We start from the raw sequence: 14,715 nt of genomic DNA, 5'->3' as shown, positions 1-14,715 counted from the left end.
AAGAAGTAAAGGTGTATCGCCACGCGCCACTCGAAAGCGTCGGCAATCATGCAATGGTAGTGAAGTTTGCCCTATAAATGGCGGGAGCCTGACCTGCTTGTAAATTTCTCTCTCCGTCGTCAACTCTTCTCAAATTACATATCAACCCCTCCAAAACCCTCCAATCGCAAAACACTCCAAATCGTCCAGGTGCTTCCCCTTCTCTATCGCTCTGGTGGAGTAACTCCATTGCCGGTCTCTCTCGTCTCGAAAATCCCTGCAATTCCAAGGTTTACATTTCCCCCTTTTCTTTGAGCCTCTCGAACCCTAGGTTTTTTTCTTCCCCTTTTTTTTTTTTTTTTTTCCTGAGCTGAGTGAGTAAGCGAGTTTGAGTAGTACCGTAGCTTCTGATTCAATGGAGGCTGCGGCCGCTGCGCGCGGTAGTTCGATGCCGATGCCACCTCCGCCATCCCGCAAAGAGTGGCGCGCCGTCTCGGACCATCATTCGGCTCGAAACATCGGGGATGAGGTAGTAATTTGCTCAAAAGCACTTGCATTGGGTTCTATTGGGTGTGTAATTAATGCTAAAAGAGAAAAGAAATGAAATTTAGAACAGTGGGTTTTTAAATTGGGTTTGGATTGTGAAAAACCCTTCAGTTAAAACTAAAAATATGATTAGGGTTTGCAAATTGCATGTTATGTTTCTCGTTTTATTTGTTTGGGATTAAGTATGCGAAACCATTTTTAATTGGGTGAGGATTCGTTGATTTATTTGTGGTTTTTGTTCACTTTATTTTTCTTATTTAATTTATAGTGTGGTTTAAGTTTTTGGGTTTGGTGTTCGTGGGTTGGTGGGAAATGTGGTTGCTGCTCTCACACTTTGACATTAGAAGATTGTTATAAATAAACTTGAAGGGGAATTGTTTGGTGAATATGGATATATTTTGAATGAAGTAACCATGTCTCTCGTTTGGTAAAAATAACCGATGGGTAAAATGAAGGAAATTTCACGACTCGTATTTTGGTTGAATGATCGGGAATTGGATATATAAAGTTCAGTGTACTGCCAGTAATAATGCTCCTTACAAAATTCTTAGGACTAGTAGTGTGAGTTTATTGCCTTTATTTGCTCGAAATGAAGAACTTCATGGAAAAAAAGGATAACTTAAGTTTTAGCATTGGCTAAGGTTCTTCAGTGAGCATCGCTGTTAGCTGATTAAGATGTGGTACTTTAAAATTTTGCTCCTTGGTTTGTTTAAAGTATTTAGTGCTACTTGTTTATCATTTGTATTTGCTGCTTTTCCTTTATCTTGTTCTTGAACGGGCCTATCCCAATATGCAGAAGTTGGAACGATCAAAGCTAGGCCAATCAGATGAGAGAACAATATATGAGGTAAGGATGTTGATATTAGTATTAGCTTGTATTCTAAAGGATTCAACGAAAGTGAATATGATTTGTTGTTTATCAAGGTGCAGCAAGGGAGAGAGCCAGTTGATGTGGACTTCTGTTCGATCACAGTAGATGGGACTTTAGATCATGGCCTTCTGCAACAGCGGATTGAAGACATTTCTAGACAAAGAGAGGAACTACAGCATATGGAGATTGATCTTAAAGCTCAAATCATTGCAAGATCCGAGATAATGGAAATACAGCATAACTTTGATGCTCAAATAAAGGAACATGCCAATGCTGCTTCCAAGCTTCAGGTTTTGATTGATAATAGGATATGTAATTTGTAATGTGTATGCTGATGATAGGGTTTTTTTTATATTGCAATTACATGAATCTCATGAGACGTAACAAATATCGAAGTTAGCATGCTAGTTCTGATTTGCAATCTCACATGCACATTCCACATTTGGTGTGCATATGTGGAATCTTAAGCTCAAAAGTTATCAGCCAATCTGAGGGCATATTTGTTTGTTAGATGATTTCCTTGAGATATATGCGTGAAATTAGATACCAACTGTGGGTTTATATACTGTGCAGGAGCAACTCCATGAAGGGGAGCAGACAATACATGATTTGGAAAGGAAAATGGACGAGAAAGATAGAGAGCTGCATGCTATCAAACTAGATAATGAAGCGGTAAATTGAATGCTTGTGTATTTTATATGTTTTAATTGAGCTGTTTGAGTGAATAATTTGCAAATTCTTAATCTTTTGATTTTCATAATCTTTTGGTAGGCCTGGGCTAAAGAAGACCTTCTTAGAGAACAGAACAAAGAATTAGCAAATATCAGGTATTGGTCTATTCGTTGAAGATCTGCTCACTGCACTTCTAAGCTCTTTTCCAAGAATGCTCTTACTTTTTGTTTAGATGTAAATCGAGCTCTTGTCTTTTACCATTGCATGCTAATGGGTTACTGTTTATTGCAGAAGGGAACGTGACCATTCGGAAGCTGAAAGAACCCAGCACATACAACAACTACATGACCTCCAAGAGCATATTCAAGAAAAAGAGAGGCAGCTTAATGATCTGCGGGAACAGGTCTGTTGATTTATCTGATGCATTTGTATAGCCATACTGAAGTAGAAGTTAGCAACTCAAGTTTTAACACATCTTAATGGTACATATATTTAGAATATGCATAGTTTCATACGAGGTGCTTTTCTACTATTTTTCATTCTCTGAATGAACGAAGTCTACTGTGCTGTTGCTTTAAATGGTCAGACTCTGAAATATAAGTGACATTCAAATTGGAACAAATTTGGTTAATATTCTGCAAGTTTCATGCTAATTTAGTTCTAGAGATGCAATGTGAGTGCAGCCTGTGCCTGATAGTGTTTATATTTTCAGCATAGGCTTGCTCAAGAAGCCATCCATTTTAAGGATGAACAGTTGAGGGAGGCCCAAGCTTGGATCACCCGTGTTCAGGAAATGGATGCCTTGCAGTCAACTACAATCCAAGCTGAATTGCGAGAACGTACAGAACAATATAATCAACTCTGGCTTGGTTGCCAAAGACAGGTTGGTTTACTTGTTCTTTCTCTATCACATTTCCAGGGTATTTTCTTTTCTTGAAAAGTTGAAACTTGCGGGAACGTTCAGACATGGGCATCCGCAAATTGTCTGTTTGTCTATATGCTGAATTTTTCCAAAACTTATGTCAAATCATATGTGATGTTGGTGCTGTACTTAAGTAAATACGGTTTTTGTTTTCTTCAAAGTTTGCTCACGTCTTTGATATTTTCCTTTTTGGCTCACTGATTCCAGTTTGCTGAGATGGAGAGACATCATATGCATACAGTACAACAGCTACAACTTGAGCTGGCTGATGCAAGAGAAAGGAGTGGAGCTTACACTGATGAGTCACGCATGACACAATCAAATTCAAGGGATGCATCTCAGTTTGGTCAGAACAACGGAAACCAGCTAGATATGAATACATCAAATGGAAATACAGGGCCCCTCCAAAATGGGAATTCAGACGATGTTTCATCATTTGTTTCAACTGGAAACGCATCAACTCAGGTAGCTGCATGCTTTTGTTGTTCTCCTGTTAGTAGCTTTGGAACTTTTATTGCTTTTTGGCTAAGATGCTCTTTTTGAAAAAAAAATTCCCGAGTAGGAATTTGAATTAGCTATTTTTTATATTATTTCCATAACATTAAGTTTTGGATCGTTATTAGATCGACCATGTTGCTGGAGTTCCAATTTCACCATCATCTCTACTTGGGATGCCTTCCTATCTTCCCCCTGGACAAGTGACTGCTCTACATCCATTTCTTATGCATCAACAAGGGGTGCCCCATTCTGTCCCACCACATGTTCCTCAATCTCATGTTGGTCATTTTCACTCGATACCTGCAATATCATCTCTCCAACAGTGGCAAAACCAACAGGTGCTGAGATGAATATATCTTTTCTGTCCTGATTATTTTAATGTACAACGATAACAGACTTATATTCTTTATTTTCTCTTTTAAGGCTCCATCTGAGGGTATATCTACACAGAATGAGCTTCCATCATCACAAAATGATCCAAACTTAATAAGACCAGATGCAAATTATAACTATGAAATATCTGGTAATGGGCAATTTCTTCAACAAGACTATTTGGATGCTCAAATTAACCAAGGGGCACAGCCTGATTCTGTCTTGTCATCATCTAATGGGGAACCACAGGTATTGCCTTGTATATGATGATTACGTAGTGTTATTTTATGTTGTGTGCAATTTCACTGGATTCACTGAAATTATTTTGGTCCAGGTTATTGAGTCAATTGATAGAGGTTATTTGGTCTCATCCCAACCTGATCAGAGCTTGCAACAAATTTCCTCCCAGTTCCGCAATGCTTTAAGATTGGAATCTCTTGAACAGAACAGTGAAACCAAGGTAGATAAGCTTCTTTTGTTTTTGGTATGTCCCTATACAGGCTGGAGCTTTGTGGTCAGCCAGCCTGTCTGGTTATAGTGCAGATGGTATCTAGGGAAGAAGTTCAGACTAACTTGCTTTCGAACAGGTACTGGAGCAAAATGTTCAGACCTCGACTGATCATGGGTTGGATGGACAAGTTTTAACTGCAGAACAACCAAGTTCTACTACCAATTCGTTAAAATCTGATAATTCAATTCCTTCAGTCGATATCAAGGAAACTGCAATTGATAATGCCACTAGTGCAGTTCTGCCCGAAGCATTTGTCTCAACTGGGCATGCAAATGCGGCAGGGGGAGAGACTTCGGAAATTGCACTTCTTGATGAAAGGTCATTGTTGGCTTGCATGGTTCGCACAATTCCGGCAGGTGGTAGAATTCGTATCAGTTCAACGGTGAGCCTACCTATTTTCTACTAGGTCTTTGTAGTTAGCATGGCATTTTTATTTTCTCCGCAACTTATCTAAAACCCTTTCTTGTCGGCAACTGATTAGTTCATAATATATGTTCTTTGGTCTGAGTACAGCTACCGAATAGGCTAGGAAAGATGCTTGCACCCTTACACTGGCATGATTACAAGAAAAAGTTCGGAAAGCTTGATGACTTTGTGGCTGGTCACCATGAAGTGAGTATGATTTAAAATGTCTGTTTTTGCATAGATGGATATTATCTCATAAGGACCTTAATTTTTGTTTTTCAGTTATTTGTGATTGAGGGCGACTACATTCAGCTTCGTGAAGGAGCGCAAGAGATGATAGCAGCTACAGCTGCTGTTGCAAAAGTTGCTGCTGCTGCAGCTGCATCATCTCCCTACTCTTCATCTTTGCCTTCTGTGGCTATTACTCCAGTGGCACAGACTCACCGCTCAAGGAAGATATCAACTTTAAATGCAAATGATAATCACTTGCAGTCTGTTAAGCAGAATCAGCAATTAAATGGGTTAAGCTTTGGCATTCCTGGAGGTTTCTCAAATGTAAAGATTTTGAGCAAATCTAATGATTCTTGGGAACCGAATGGCCCTGACACTAGGCCAAGCCAGTCATCTGTACTTATGAATGGTGGAAATGGAGCACTTATGGATAGATCAAGCATGAGCAGTACCCAAAGCTCAGGCTTGCCTAATGGCCGGCTGAGCTCAAATGCTGTTGGGAAACATGGCAGGTGTACCTCTTTAACCCATTGAACACGCTGCAGTTTTTTTATTGCGATGAATTAAGTAGTTATGGCTATTGCTTTATTACCATGTAACTTATTAGATGTGTTACTTTGACAGGATGACCAATGCTGCTGCATTTACTTCCAGAAGATAGTAAGTACAGTTACTCGAATAGTTAAAGTATTACTGTTTCGTGATATAATCTTTTGGAATATGTATGTTTCATTTGTTCGATCTTGTCTACCGGTGGTTCAGTTTTCTGAGCTGTCAATTATTGGGTGGATCAGTATTAGTATGCTCCTGGTTTCTTTAACATAAAGGGTTTTCAGTTCAGATATAAGAGAGTGTAGTATGAGTCATTATGTACATATTATTGATCACTATTATCTGAGGCTACCGGCGTGTGTGGGGGCCACATCTTATAATCTTATGCTATTTTCGATATAAACTACTATTCTTAAGCATTGCTTTTGTTATATATATTTTTGCTTAACCGTTTCCATTGAAGGCTCGGCAATCCATTTCATAAAGGTGGCTTTGCTCATAAATAGGTTTAATGGGTAGTTAAGTTCAAAGTTCAAACCCCCGTACCGAAAATGTCCTAACTGATTAAACGTGATTATGATAGTGCTTGCGAGGATGATGCAAATTTGAATTTCCCTATAGCAATGCAGCTTAAACATGTTTGGTGTTTGGCAGGAGAGAGCAGGAAATCGCGCCACCTGATGTCTGGAATTTGTGGACCAGAGCGTGGACGGAAGATTATTTTGGGACGGCAACAGGATACGCGGGAGAATACATATTCATCATAGATTGAATCAGACCATCAATCTTTGCAGCTCACTTCATGGAATTTTCTGACTGGAAATGTTTGCCCTTTTTTCGGTTTCTTGTTTTTTCGGTTCTTCAAAAGCTTTAGGTTGTGACTGTTTGATGATATACTGAAAAGAGTCAAAAGACTGCAAACTCAAAATGTCTCTGCAGTGCAGTGATGATGATATTCATGCACAAAATTGCTTCTGTGCGCATCTGGATGAAAAGTCTGCCCGTTTTGTTGTTGGATGAAATGATGGATCCTTTAAAACATTTTTATTAAACATTAATTTATTTCTCTTTCCTTATTTTTACTTTATTGGGCTGAGATAAACCTAACTGGGTTTCTATGTGTTGGAAGCCCAGCCCACTTTGTTTCGTTTGTGCTTCTTGCTATACCGCAGTTTGTCCGTCTCTTGCACTCCAGTTTGAATTTTTTGTCCGGTAGATTAGAGTAAATCATAATTTCTTTTTAGCATAAAAATAGTAATGTCATGTTTATTGGAACAAGTTAGTTGCAAATATCGAATGGGCCAGAATTTTTGATGTTATGGTATTTAGTATTTACCCTTGGGGTTGGGGGACAAATTGATTTCGAATTTACTATTTACGAGATTTGAATTTAAGATCTCTTACTTACGTAGTGAGGATAAATACAATTAGATTGTAGTACTAAGTAGCCAAATGGGGCAACATTACCTTAAAACAATAAGGGCATGTTCGTAAAATGATTTTTGAGGAATTGTTTTGTAAACAAAAATTAGAATTTTTCATTTTTATGATTTGATAATGGTCGGTAATTTAATTTTATGCAAAACGAAAAACTGTTTTGAAAAACGTTAATGAACAAACCCTAATGTTTTATACACTCAAGTTCAAATTCTCTGTTTTGTGTCCAAATATGCCCAAACAAAATTTCGAAGAAAACATTCAAAATTTGGAAAATCATGGTACTTCAAAACGGTTCGTTTTACGCTACAAGGTGGGTAGGTTGGAACGGCGTCGCTTTAGTCGAGGGCTAAATATTGTCGATCGGAAATCAATTTTGAAAAGCGAAAGGAAGAAGGAAAGGGGAAGGAGAAGAAGAAAGATGGGTTACGTTCTGAGAGTGAGAATGGCGTCGTTTTTCGGCGGAGCTGCGGTGGCGTCGTTTCTGGGTCTCTACATCCTCCACAACGATTACAAGGTCGCCCACCACTCTATTTCTCAACAGGTCCGTTTTCCTTTCTGCAATTCTTAGGGTTCTATCTTTTCTTCTTCTTCTGTTTTCTTTGGGTTTTGTTCAATTTGTTGATTTGGGAACCTTCCCATCTTCGCGTGATGACGGAAGGTTGAGTCTTGAGTTGATTGGGGAAATGGGGTTGGACACGATTTGTTGTTTTCTGTGATATTAAGGGAAAATCCTCCTCCTTTTGAGCTGAAAAAATGAATATTAAAAGTTAAAAACGAACTTGCAGAAGTGATTTATGAGCATTTTAGTTAGTTATTATTTGAATTAATGCATAATTGTTCTGGTCAATGTCATGAATTGCTGCTGAGTAAGTCAATTTCGGTTGTTTAGGAGGAGTGAGGGGTTTGAAATTCTTGAGGGCGTTGGTGACATTTATATGGCGGTTTCGGTGTTCGTTTTTAGTAGTTTAAATTTTGTTCTTCGACGGTGGAAAATTGGAAGCATAATGTTGGTAAGATGACGATGAAGATCAATTATGTTACACGGATGATAATCACTATTGGTCGTGGATGAATCAAAACCAGCAATGCTTTATTCCTTTTCCTAATTCTTTTCGGGTAATTCGAATGTTTTCCTTCTTTGCATCGTGTTTAGGATCCTTGTTTTCTACCGGTTAGTTGTGAGCTTTGATGGGTTCTCTTTAGAGAAATCAGTTTTGTATTCATTTATATTGATTTTAGCGGGCACCCTACTCGTTCTTTTCAACCGATTAGGGTTATGTGTATATTCTTATAGGCTATGCGAACGCATCTCCAAATTGAATCGTGTATGAATCCTCCTGGTGTGAAATAAGGTTTTCTTTTACTATTAAGAACAAGAAAAGAAACCTTGATTTGAACAGTTTGTTATGTTGACATGGGAAAAGAAATTTTGCTCATAACACGATGCTGCTGGAATTGTCGGTAAAGCAATCTGTGCTTTAAAACTGTTTACTCATGCGTGCACCCACATACTCACACTTGTAAACTATAAGTTTCTATTCACTTTGCCGACTCATATTTTGAGAAACCTACCTCCTAAGAAGCATTTCTGACGTAGTGCTAATTATGTCGGTAGTAGAAGAAATTCTGGTGGAACCCAGGAAAATCTGGCTTTTGCCCGAGATATGCTATTTTGTTTTTTCATTTACATGATTCTGCGTTGTATGATCTTCTGTTTACAAGATGGATCGCCACTATTACTGGCCTTTTAGTTTCGTGCAGTTTTACAACCATTTTTGTGTGTAATAATTTCTAGGCATTTAAATAGCAAGAAAAGGATAGATGAGATGTGAATTTTTTCCCTTGTTTCTCCAGGTGAAAGGCCTTCATGAATCATTGGATAGAAGAATTTCAGCTCTTGAAAGTTTAAAGCCAACGGAAGCTCCACAACCTGCAGAAGCATCCGAGTAGATGCCTTGAGAATGCTACCAGCAACTCTCTTGTGACTCCAAACATCTTTTTTGTTTTTTCGAATTATGCGGGTGGTTTCTATGTCGTTTCTCCACCCTTACAAAGAATAATAATGACATAACTGACTTCTACTGTTACTACAGGAATCGAGTATTTTGTATTTTTATCAGATGAAAACTGTCAGTAGCTCTGAGAGATACTATGCATCGACGAGAGGTTATTTTACTTTCGGATATAAATTTGTTTCATCGAGTATGTTGTGTTTGCCGTGTTTCATGGTCAAAAATTTCCCTGCGAATGGAGTTGATTGCAGAAAATATGATGTTACAGACAACTCTACCGAAGTTTCTCTCAGGTTCTGTCCATACATATTTATGGATCTATGTACCTACTTTGACTGATTTATGTGAGATTCGTCTGCTCTGACTTGTTAGGTAGAATGATTCAAATTCGTATCATTTGCAAGATTTTAAAGAGAGTTGAAATTACTTGAGAGTGATGTGCGTATGAACACTATCGGCTCCTTTTGTGTAAAGAGTCATTTCTCCGCAACTGCAAGTGGCAATCTAACCACATACACAAAATCTCTGATATAACTGCAAAATGTAAAGTTTCAAGTTACGATTTGTCTGCAAGGAGGAGCCAAACGTTTTTGGATGTGCATTGCCGTTGCTTGATTTGTTTGTTTCGGATGAAGGGATCATCTTTGTGATTCAGTTCTTGAAAAAGTTCGCACACATAATGCAGATGATGTGATCACCATCTGCGGGTTGTCGGAGAAATATCTCGAGTTGTATGGTATAAGACACTGCTGATGCTTTTTTTAATTTAAAAGGAAGACAACTGGTGGCAAGCCTTGGTTATCCATCCCTTCCAAGGGCTAGGAAGACTCATAGAGGCATTTCAGCTTCCTCCTAGCCACAAGTCTGGCTTCCACACCAGCAGCGGGTTTCAAACTCGAGACCTCCAGTTTTTAGTTTTAAGAAAGCCTCGTAATCTGTCATTTACCACTGGGCCATCAGCTCGTGGTTACTGCTGATGCATTGTTCAGTTCATGCTATTTTTAGCAGAAAGACGATAAAAAATGAAGTCATCAACTTTGTTCAGTATCCGGTTGCATCGATTTAGAGAGCATGATTTGCTCTCTCTCTGCAGAGACTATGCTAGCATCAGTTGCTTATGTGCCCAATAAGAGAGATAGTGAGCCGTTGCTGCTTTGTTGGGAGCAAAATGCACCAATGGCTTATAGTCCCACAATTCTCGGATATTAAACGAGATTTATATATTGAATAAAAGCATCTAGCGAAAGCTTAAAAGCTAAGTTAATTGCTCCTCTAATCACATATTGTGCATTTGAAGTTGAGTTAGCAGATTAACCACCAGTACCTAATCATGTGTCAAATTTGCCAGTTACACACTTCTGCTTGATTACCTCAACCAGTACCTTCTGAGCTCACTGCTGGAAGTTGGAGAGGTTTCACCATCTGTGTAACAAGAAGACACGCTAGGCCTCTGCGGCATTCGAACTGCAAGGCCTCCCTTGATGCCGTTGTTATATCTAGGGCTCCCCAAGTCATAATCTGAACCACTATTAACATTAGCATTAGCACTGCTATCACCACATGGATGAGGAGCTGGAAACAACAAGCGTTTCCTCGCGGATCCTGGCTTTTCCATCTCGCTTGCTGAATGCCTTTGCCTTGGTGCGCTTTGAGACCGAATCCGAGCCTTGGCTGATGCTGTAGCAGCCATGTAGTTTGGCACCCCCATCAATCCATGGTTGTAATTAGTTGAGCCTAAGTTCAAGTTGTGAGTGTGAGGAGGTGGCATTGGGTGGTTAATCCTCTGATCTCCCCGAAGGCAACGAGGACTAGCCGAGTGCACTTGTAGATTTCTTGCCATGGAAGTAAATGGCGTGACGGGTGATTGAGGAGAGGCAACTGGATATGACTGAGGAACTCTTTGCTGTCGATAATTATACTGCAGATGATGGCTCTGATAATTATATTGATCTGATCTTTTGATTCTGGAATTGGAATTCGGGGTACTCGAATAAGAGTAAGGTCGAGAAGTGTCGATTTCAACGGTTTTGATGGGATCTCTCTGATCACATGAAGCTCTGCCTGCATTGATCTCACGTTGCCTTCTTCTTGTCCAACCATCAAGCAAATTAAATTTCTCCTCTAGCTCCTCATGCTCACCAGCATCTTCGTCGCCGCTACCACCACTGCTCAATTTCTTAATTTTTATGAGACCATACACACATTTTAGTACAAATTATGAGCTGATTACATTGTAAAAATTAGTAAGGCAGAAAACTGTGGTGGCATCAAAGACCTGGCTAGAGAAGGCATAAGCAAGGCTGGTACTCCTTTCACGCTTCAAGGCAGCTTGCTTGGTTTTCTGTAACATGGCTTGAATCTGCTCCAATGTTTTCGGTTTCAAATTGTCCCAATGGATCAGATCGTCCAAGGCGCAACTCTCTTCGTCTTTCGACTGCATTACATACGGTACAATTGGTTCATTCACAGCAAATCTGTAGTATCACGAGTTGTATACAATCTAATTTTTCGACTGCATTGACGCCTGACATAAAAATTAGTTAATATCTTACTATGGATCTCCATAAGCCATCGGGATCACTGAAAATGGAATCTGCACTGCCTTCATGCGAAAGCCTCTTCGTTCGTTGGTCAAGAACCCGATCTTGCACTCGAACCAGAGCCTGCATGCATTGCAGAGTCATCTTTGCCCTCTTTCTAACATTGTGGCCTCTCACCAGTGCTTGAAGCTTCACCAGCCCCTTCAGCGCCCGAAGAGCTCTTCGAGCCTTCAAAACCAAATCAAATTAGTTAATACTCATATGCACCAGCTAGCTACCAAGTTATTTGTGACAATGCGGCATTTTAAACTACTCTAAATTACGGGAGGGAAAAACTTAATTAATTATTGACTAATTATGATTACGTACCAGACATCCTCTGAAGGCAGTCTGAATAACAATTGCAGCATAGTCTCTAACGAAAATGGAAGGCCTGCAGTTAGACTTAGTAAGACGAACAGCTTTGACCGCCATTTGCACTGTGGCAACTGCTGCCTGAGCAGCTGCTGTCGGGGCCACCGCCATTCTGGGACCATCACGGGCCTCATCATGAGCTGCCATAGTTGCGTTTTGAGTGGCTGCTCCGCCATCAGCAGCAGATCTTGGACTGTCAATATGTTGTACTTGTATAAACGTTTCTTGGATCGTAGGCTTCCCAAAAATCCATCTCCGTTTTCCTTTCTTCTGCAAAAACAAAACCCAAAACTCAAAAACCACTCAAGTCACAGATCTCAAAGTAGAAAGAAAATGGGAACTCCAACTAGCAACTTTTCTGGTTTCTGCATACGTAAAAATTAAACAAAAACACATTTTTCGCTGTAGTGATTTTCACACTCCCGTTTTTTTCTTCTGCGCTACTTCTCTTTCCGCCCCTCATTGTCCTTCCATTTATGCAGAGAGAGAAAACGAGAGTGCGAAAACCATCCCTCTGGATTGCATATAAACCCTACCTTTTCTTCTTCCACTTGTTCCTGCAGTTCTTCTCTCCTCCTAGTGTTGCTTCTGTCAGTCTTGGTAGGAGACCTGAAAACCCTTTTGACCGCGGTCAACCAGGAGCTCCCTCCAGTCTTCCCCATGAAAATGCTGACCAGTAAAAACTCAGAAACAGCAATAATAGTAAAACCAAGTGATGAAATAATGAAGCATGGGAATTTCTTTATAGGAGCTTCCTATTTGAGAAGTTGGTATGTTTAAAATAAATGCTTTACCTTCAGAAGCACAGATGTAATTAATGAGAGGGGAAGAGAGAACAAACTATGTGCTCTGCGAGTGGGGTTATTATGCTTCTGATAGTTCATGCATTTAGGAGAGGAGCAGCAGGTGCAGTGCAGGCCTTGTCTGTCTGTATGTATGTATGTATGTATGTATGTATGTGTATATACATGTAAGTGTAACGTTAACATTATGTTGCAGTATATAATGACAAAGGGAACGGTGTTTTCTTGTGGCATGGAGGAATTTAATGGGGCACTGTGTCAGAGAGAGAGTTTGGAGGCAACATGAAAGAGTATGTACTCTCGATACTGCAGAAAGCTGAAGTAAAGATGGGCAGGAGGGCTTTAACCTTTTGCTTTTTTTATTTTTATGTTTTTCATCAACAACTCAATGGGTCATGAAAGAATTGTATCATAAACTAGGAGCGGATTTTGTATGAAACATAGACGTTAGAGTTATGGTGTCCCAAACCTTCAAAAGTGTAAGTGAATCTTCCTTAATCAAAAGGAAAACTTGTGTAGAAGAATTCGGACTACGTCATTTATAAGATAATTTTTTAGAGTTTTAACGAAAAGCTTACGGTACTGTTCATTTTAACGAAAAATCACATTTTTACACTAAAAAGTCAAATCTGATACTATTCATTTTACCCTTTATGTTGTCCTTATCGTTAAAGTTTAAAGTTTTCAAATCTTTTTTATTAGTTTTCCTATAATTTTTACAAAAATATGAGACATCATGTGATTTGATCCCCACTTGACTTCATATTGATCTCAAACCAATATGAAAATTGCCTTAATCAAACAGCATAACCAAAATTTCTCGAACAGATCATGTGATGCTATGAGATCGTGTGTGTTAGGATAGATGCTGCAAGCCTACAGAAGTGCAAGATTATTAGAAGTTAGGACTATAAAATGTGATTAACCATACAATCATTAAAGTAAGAAAAAAATAGTGGTATTTCAGTAGGGATGAGGATCCTCTTCAGATTCTCTTTGTGAGGATTTCGGGAATTCGTAAATAATGTGTCAAGTAATGTTCATGTTTAATTTTAAATAAAAATATGTAAAATAATTTCTGACAGCATAATATACGATGAACGTAATATGAAAATCTTAAGAATCTTCACAAAAAAAATCCAAAAAAAAATCTTCATTCTTTCAGTAGAACAGTCAAAGTTTCTCGGATTCTCTGGTCTCTCTGTCTTCTTTCTTTCTGTGTGTTTAAGGGTAGGTGAATATTTAAAGTCAGTTGCTGGAGAACAGTCCTTCCACAAACATCACGAACGAGAAACAACAAACAATGGCCAGTGGCATCCTATTTGCGGGAATCAAATTAAAAATTTTAAAGAAAAAATTTCTAGCCAAAAAAATAAAAACTCTGCATCACTTGAAAGTGGGACCCGAATTATCCACAGGACCTCCAGGTGGTCTAATGACTCAGAGCAGCTCCTATTGCTATTTGCTAGCCCGTGAATGATTATGTCATGTTGAAAGGGGATCATAATGCCTATTTAACTTTGGCAAATAGCTACTCTAAACAAATCAAGCATGCCTCTAATGTCTAATTAACTTTGTCAAATAATTGGGAAAAGGATCCTCATCCTAAGGATTATAGGGATCTCATGATCTTATTCGTTCATTGTATATTGTACGATCATTTTTTGTTAGATACTATTCATATTTAATTTTAAATTTTACAATGATTTGTGATTGCACGATGTATGATGAATGAGTGAGATCACGGGATCCCTAAGAAAAAGATTTGACGATGATCATTTTCCAAATAATTGGAACCAACAAACCACTCGATGAATTTTACATGGCACATCCGGTTATTCCTAGCGCTAAAGAACCATATGATGTTGGTAAAAAAGAAACTGAAATGTTTGTTATAAGCCTTTCTGACCTTTGAAAATGATGAAGTGACATGGTTAAGTCACCAGT

At 38.9% G+C, this 14,715-nt stretch overlaps 3 protein-coding genes across 9 annotated transcripts; 2 read left to right on the top strand and 1 right to left on the bottom strand.

The window, feature by feature from the left end:
- On the top strand, window positions 1-6,635 carry LOC137720669 (uncharacterized). Of its 6 annotated transcripts, none has more exons than XM_068459761.2 (16): window positions 1-508; window positions 1,322-1,372; window positions 1,456-1,686; window positions 1,970-2,068; window positions 2,168-2,223; window positions 2,360-2,471; window positions 2,781-2,951; window positions 3,198-3,455; window positions 3,614-3,826; window positions 3,912-4,109; window positions 4,195-4,320; window positions 4,448-4,753; window positions 4,885-4,983; window positions 5,059-5,519; window positions 5,632-5,667; window positions 6,214-6,635. In XM_068459761.2, coding segments are annotated over exons 1-16 (2,532 nt in total). In that variant the 5' UTR covers window positions 1-394; the 3' UTR covers window positions 6,215-6,635. The 6 variants fall into 6 exon arrangements, with proteins under 6 accessions (XP_068315862.2, XP_088546771.1, XP_068315861.2 ...); XM_068459760.2 differs by having other exon boundaries at window positions 107-508; window positions 1,450-1,686; XM_088690649.1 differs by having other exon boundaries at window positions 273-508; window positions 2,363-2,471.
- Window positions 6,636-7,347: 712 nt separating this feature from the next.
- On the top strand, window positions 7,348-9,204 carry LOC137721113 (uncharacterized). Its single transcript, XM_068460226.2, has 2 exons — window positions 7,348-7,540; window positions 8,854-9,204. The coding sequence occupies exons 1-2, from the start codon at window positions 7,418-7,420 to the stop codon at window positions 8,947-8,949; spliced, it is 219 nt and encodes a 72-aa protein (XP_068316327.1). The 5' UTR covers window positions 7,348-7,417; the 3' UTR covers window positions 8,950-9,204.
- A 1,010-nt stretch (window positions 9,205-10,214) lies between these two features.
- Window positions 10,215-12,941, bottom strand: LOC137719389 (protein IQ-DOMAIN 17). 2 transcript variants are annotated; one of them, XM_088690674.1, is made up of 6 exons: window positions 12,760-12,941; window positions 12,502-12,634; window positions 11,921-12,235; window positions 11,564-11,779; window positions 11,287-11,445; window positions 10,215-11,187 (listed from the first exon to the last, which is right to left on the bottom strand). In XM_088690674.1, the coding sequence occupies exons 2-6, from the start codon at window positions 12,625-12,627 to the stop codon at window positions 10,378-10,380; spliced, it is 1,626 nt and encodes a 541-aa protein (XP_088546800.1). In that variant the 5' UTR covers window positions 12,628-12,634; window positions 12,760-12,941; the 3' UTR covers window positions 10,215-10,377. The 2 variants fall into 2 exon arrangements, with proteins under 2 accessions (XP_088546800.1, XP_068314532.1); XM_068458431.2 differs by having other exon boundaries at window positions 12,502-12,760.
- Between the last annotated feature and the right edge of the window lie 1,774 nt (window positions 12,942-14,715).

This window comes from Pyrus communis, chromosome 1, assembly GCF_041283825.1.
Source record: "Pyrus communis isolate YQ-2024b chromosome 1, ASM4128382v1, whole genome shotgun sequence".
NCBI classification, from domain to species: Eukaryota; Viridiplantae; Streptophyta; class Magnoliopsida; order Rosales; family Rosaceae; genus Pyrus; species Pyrus communis.
The sequence above is the reverse complement of the archived record's forward strand: the minus strand, read 5'-3'. Positions and strand labels throughout refer to the sequence as shown.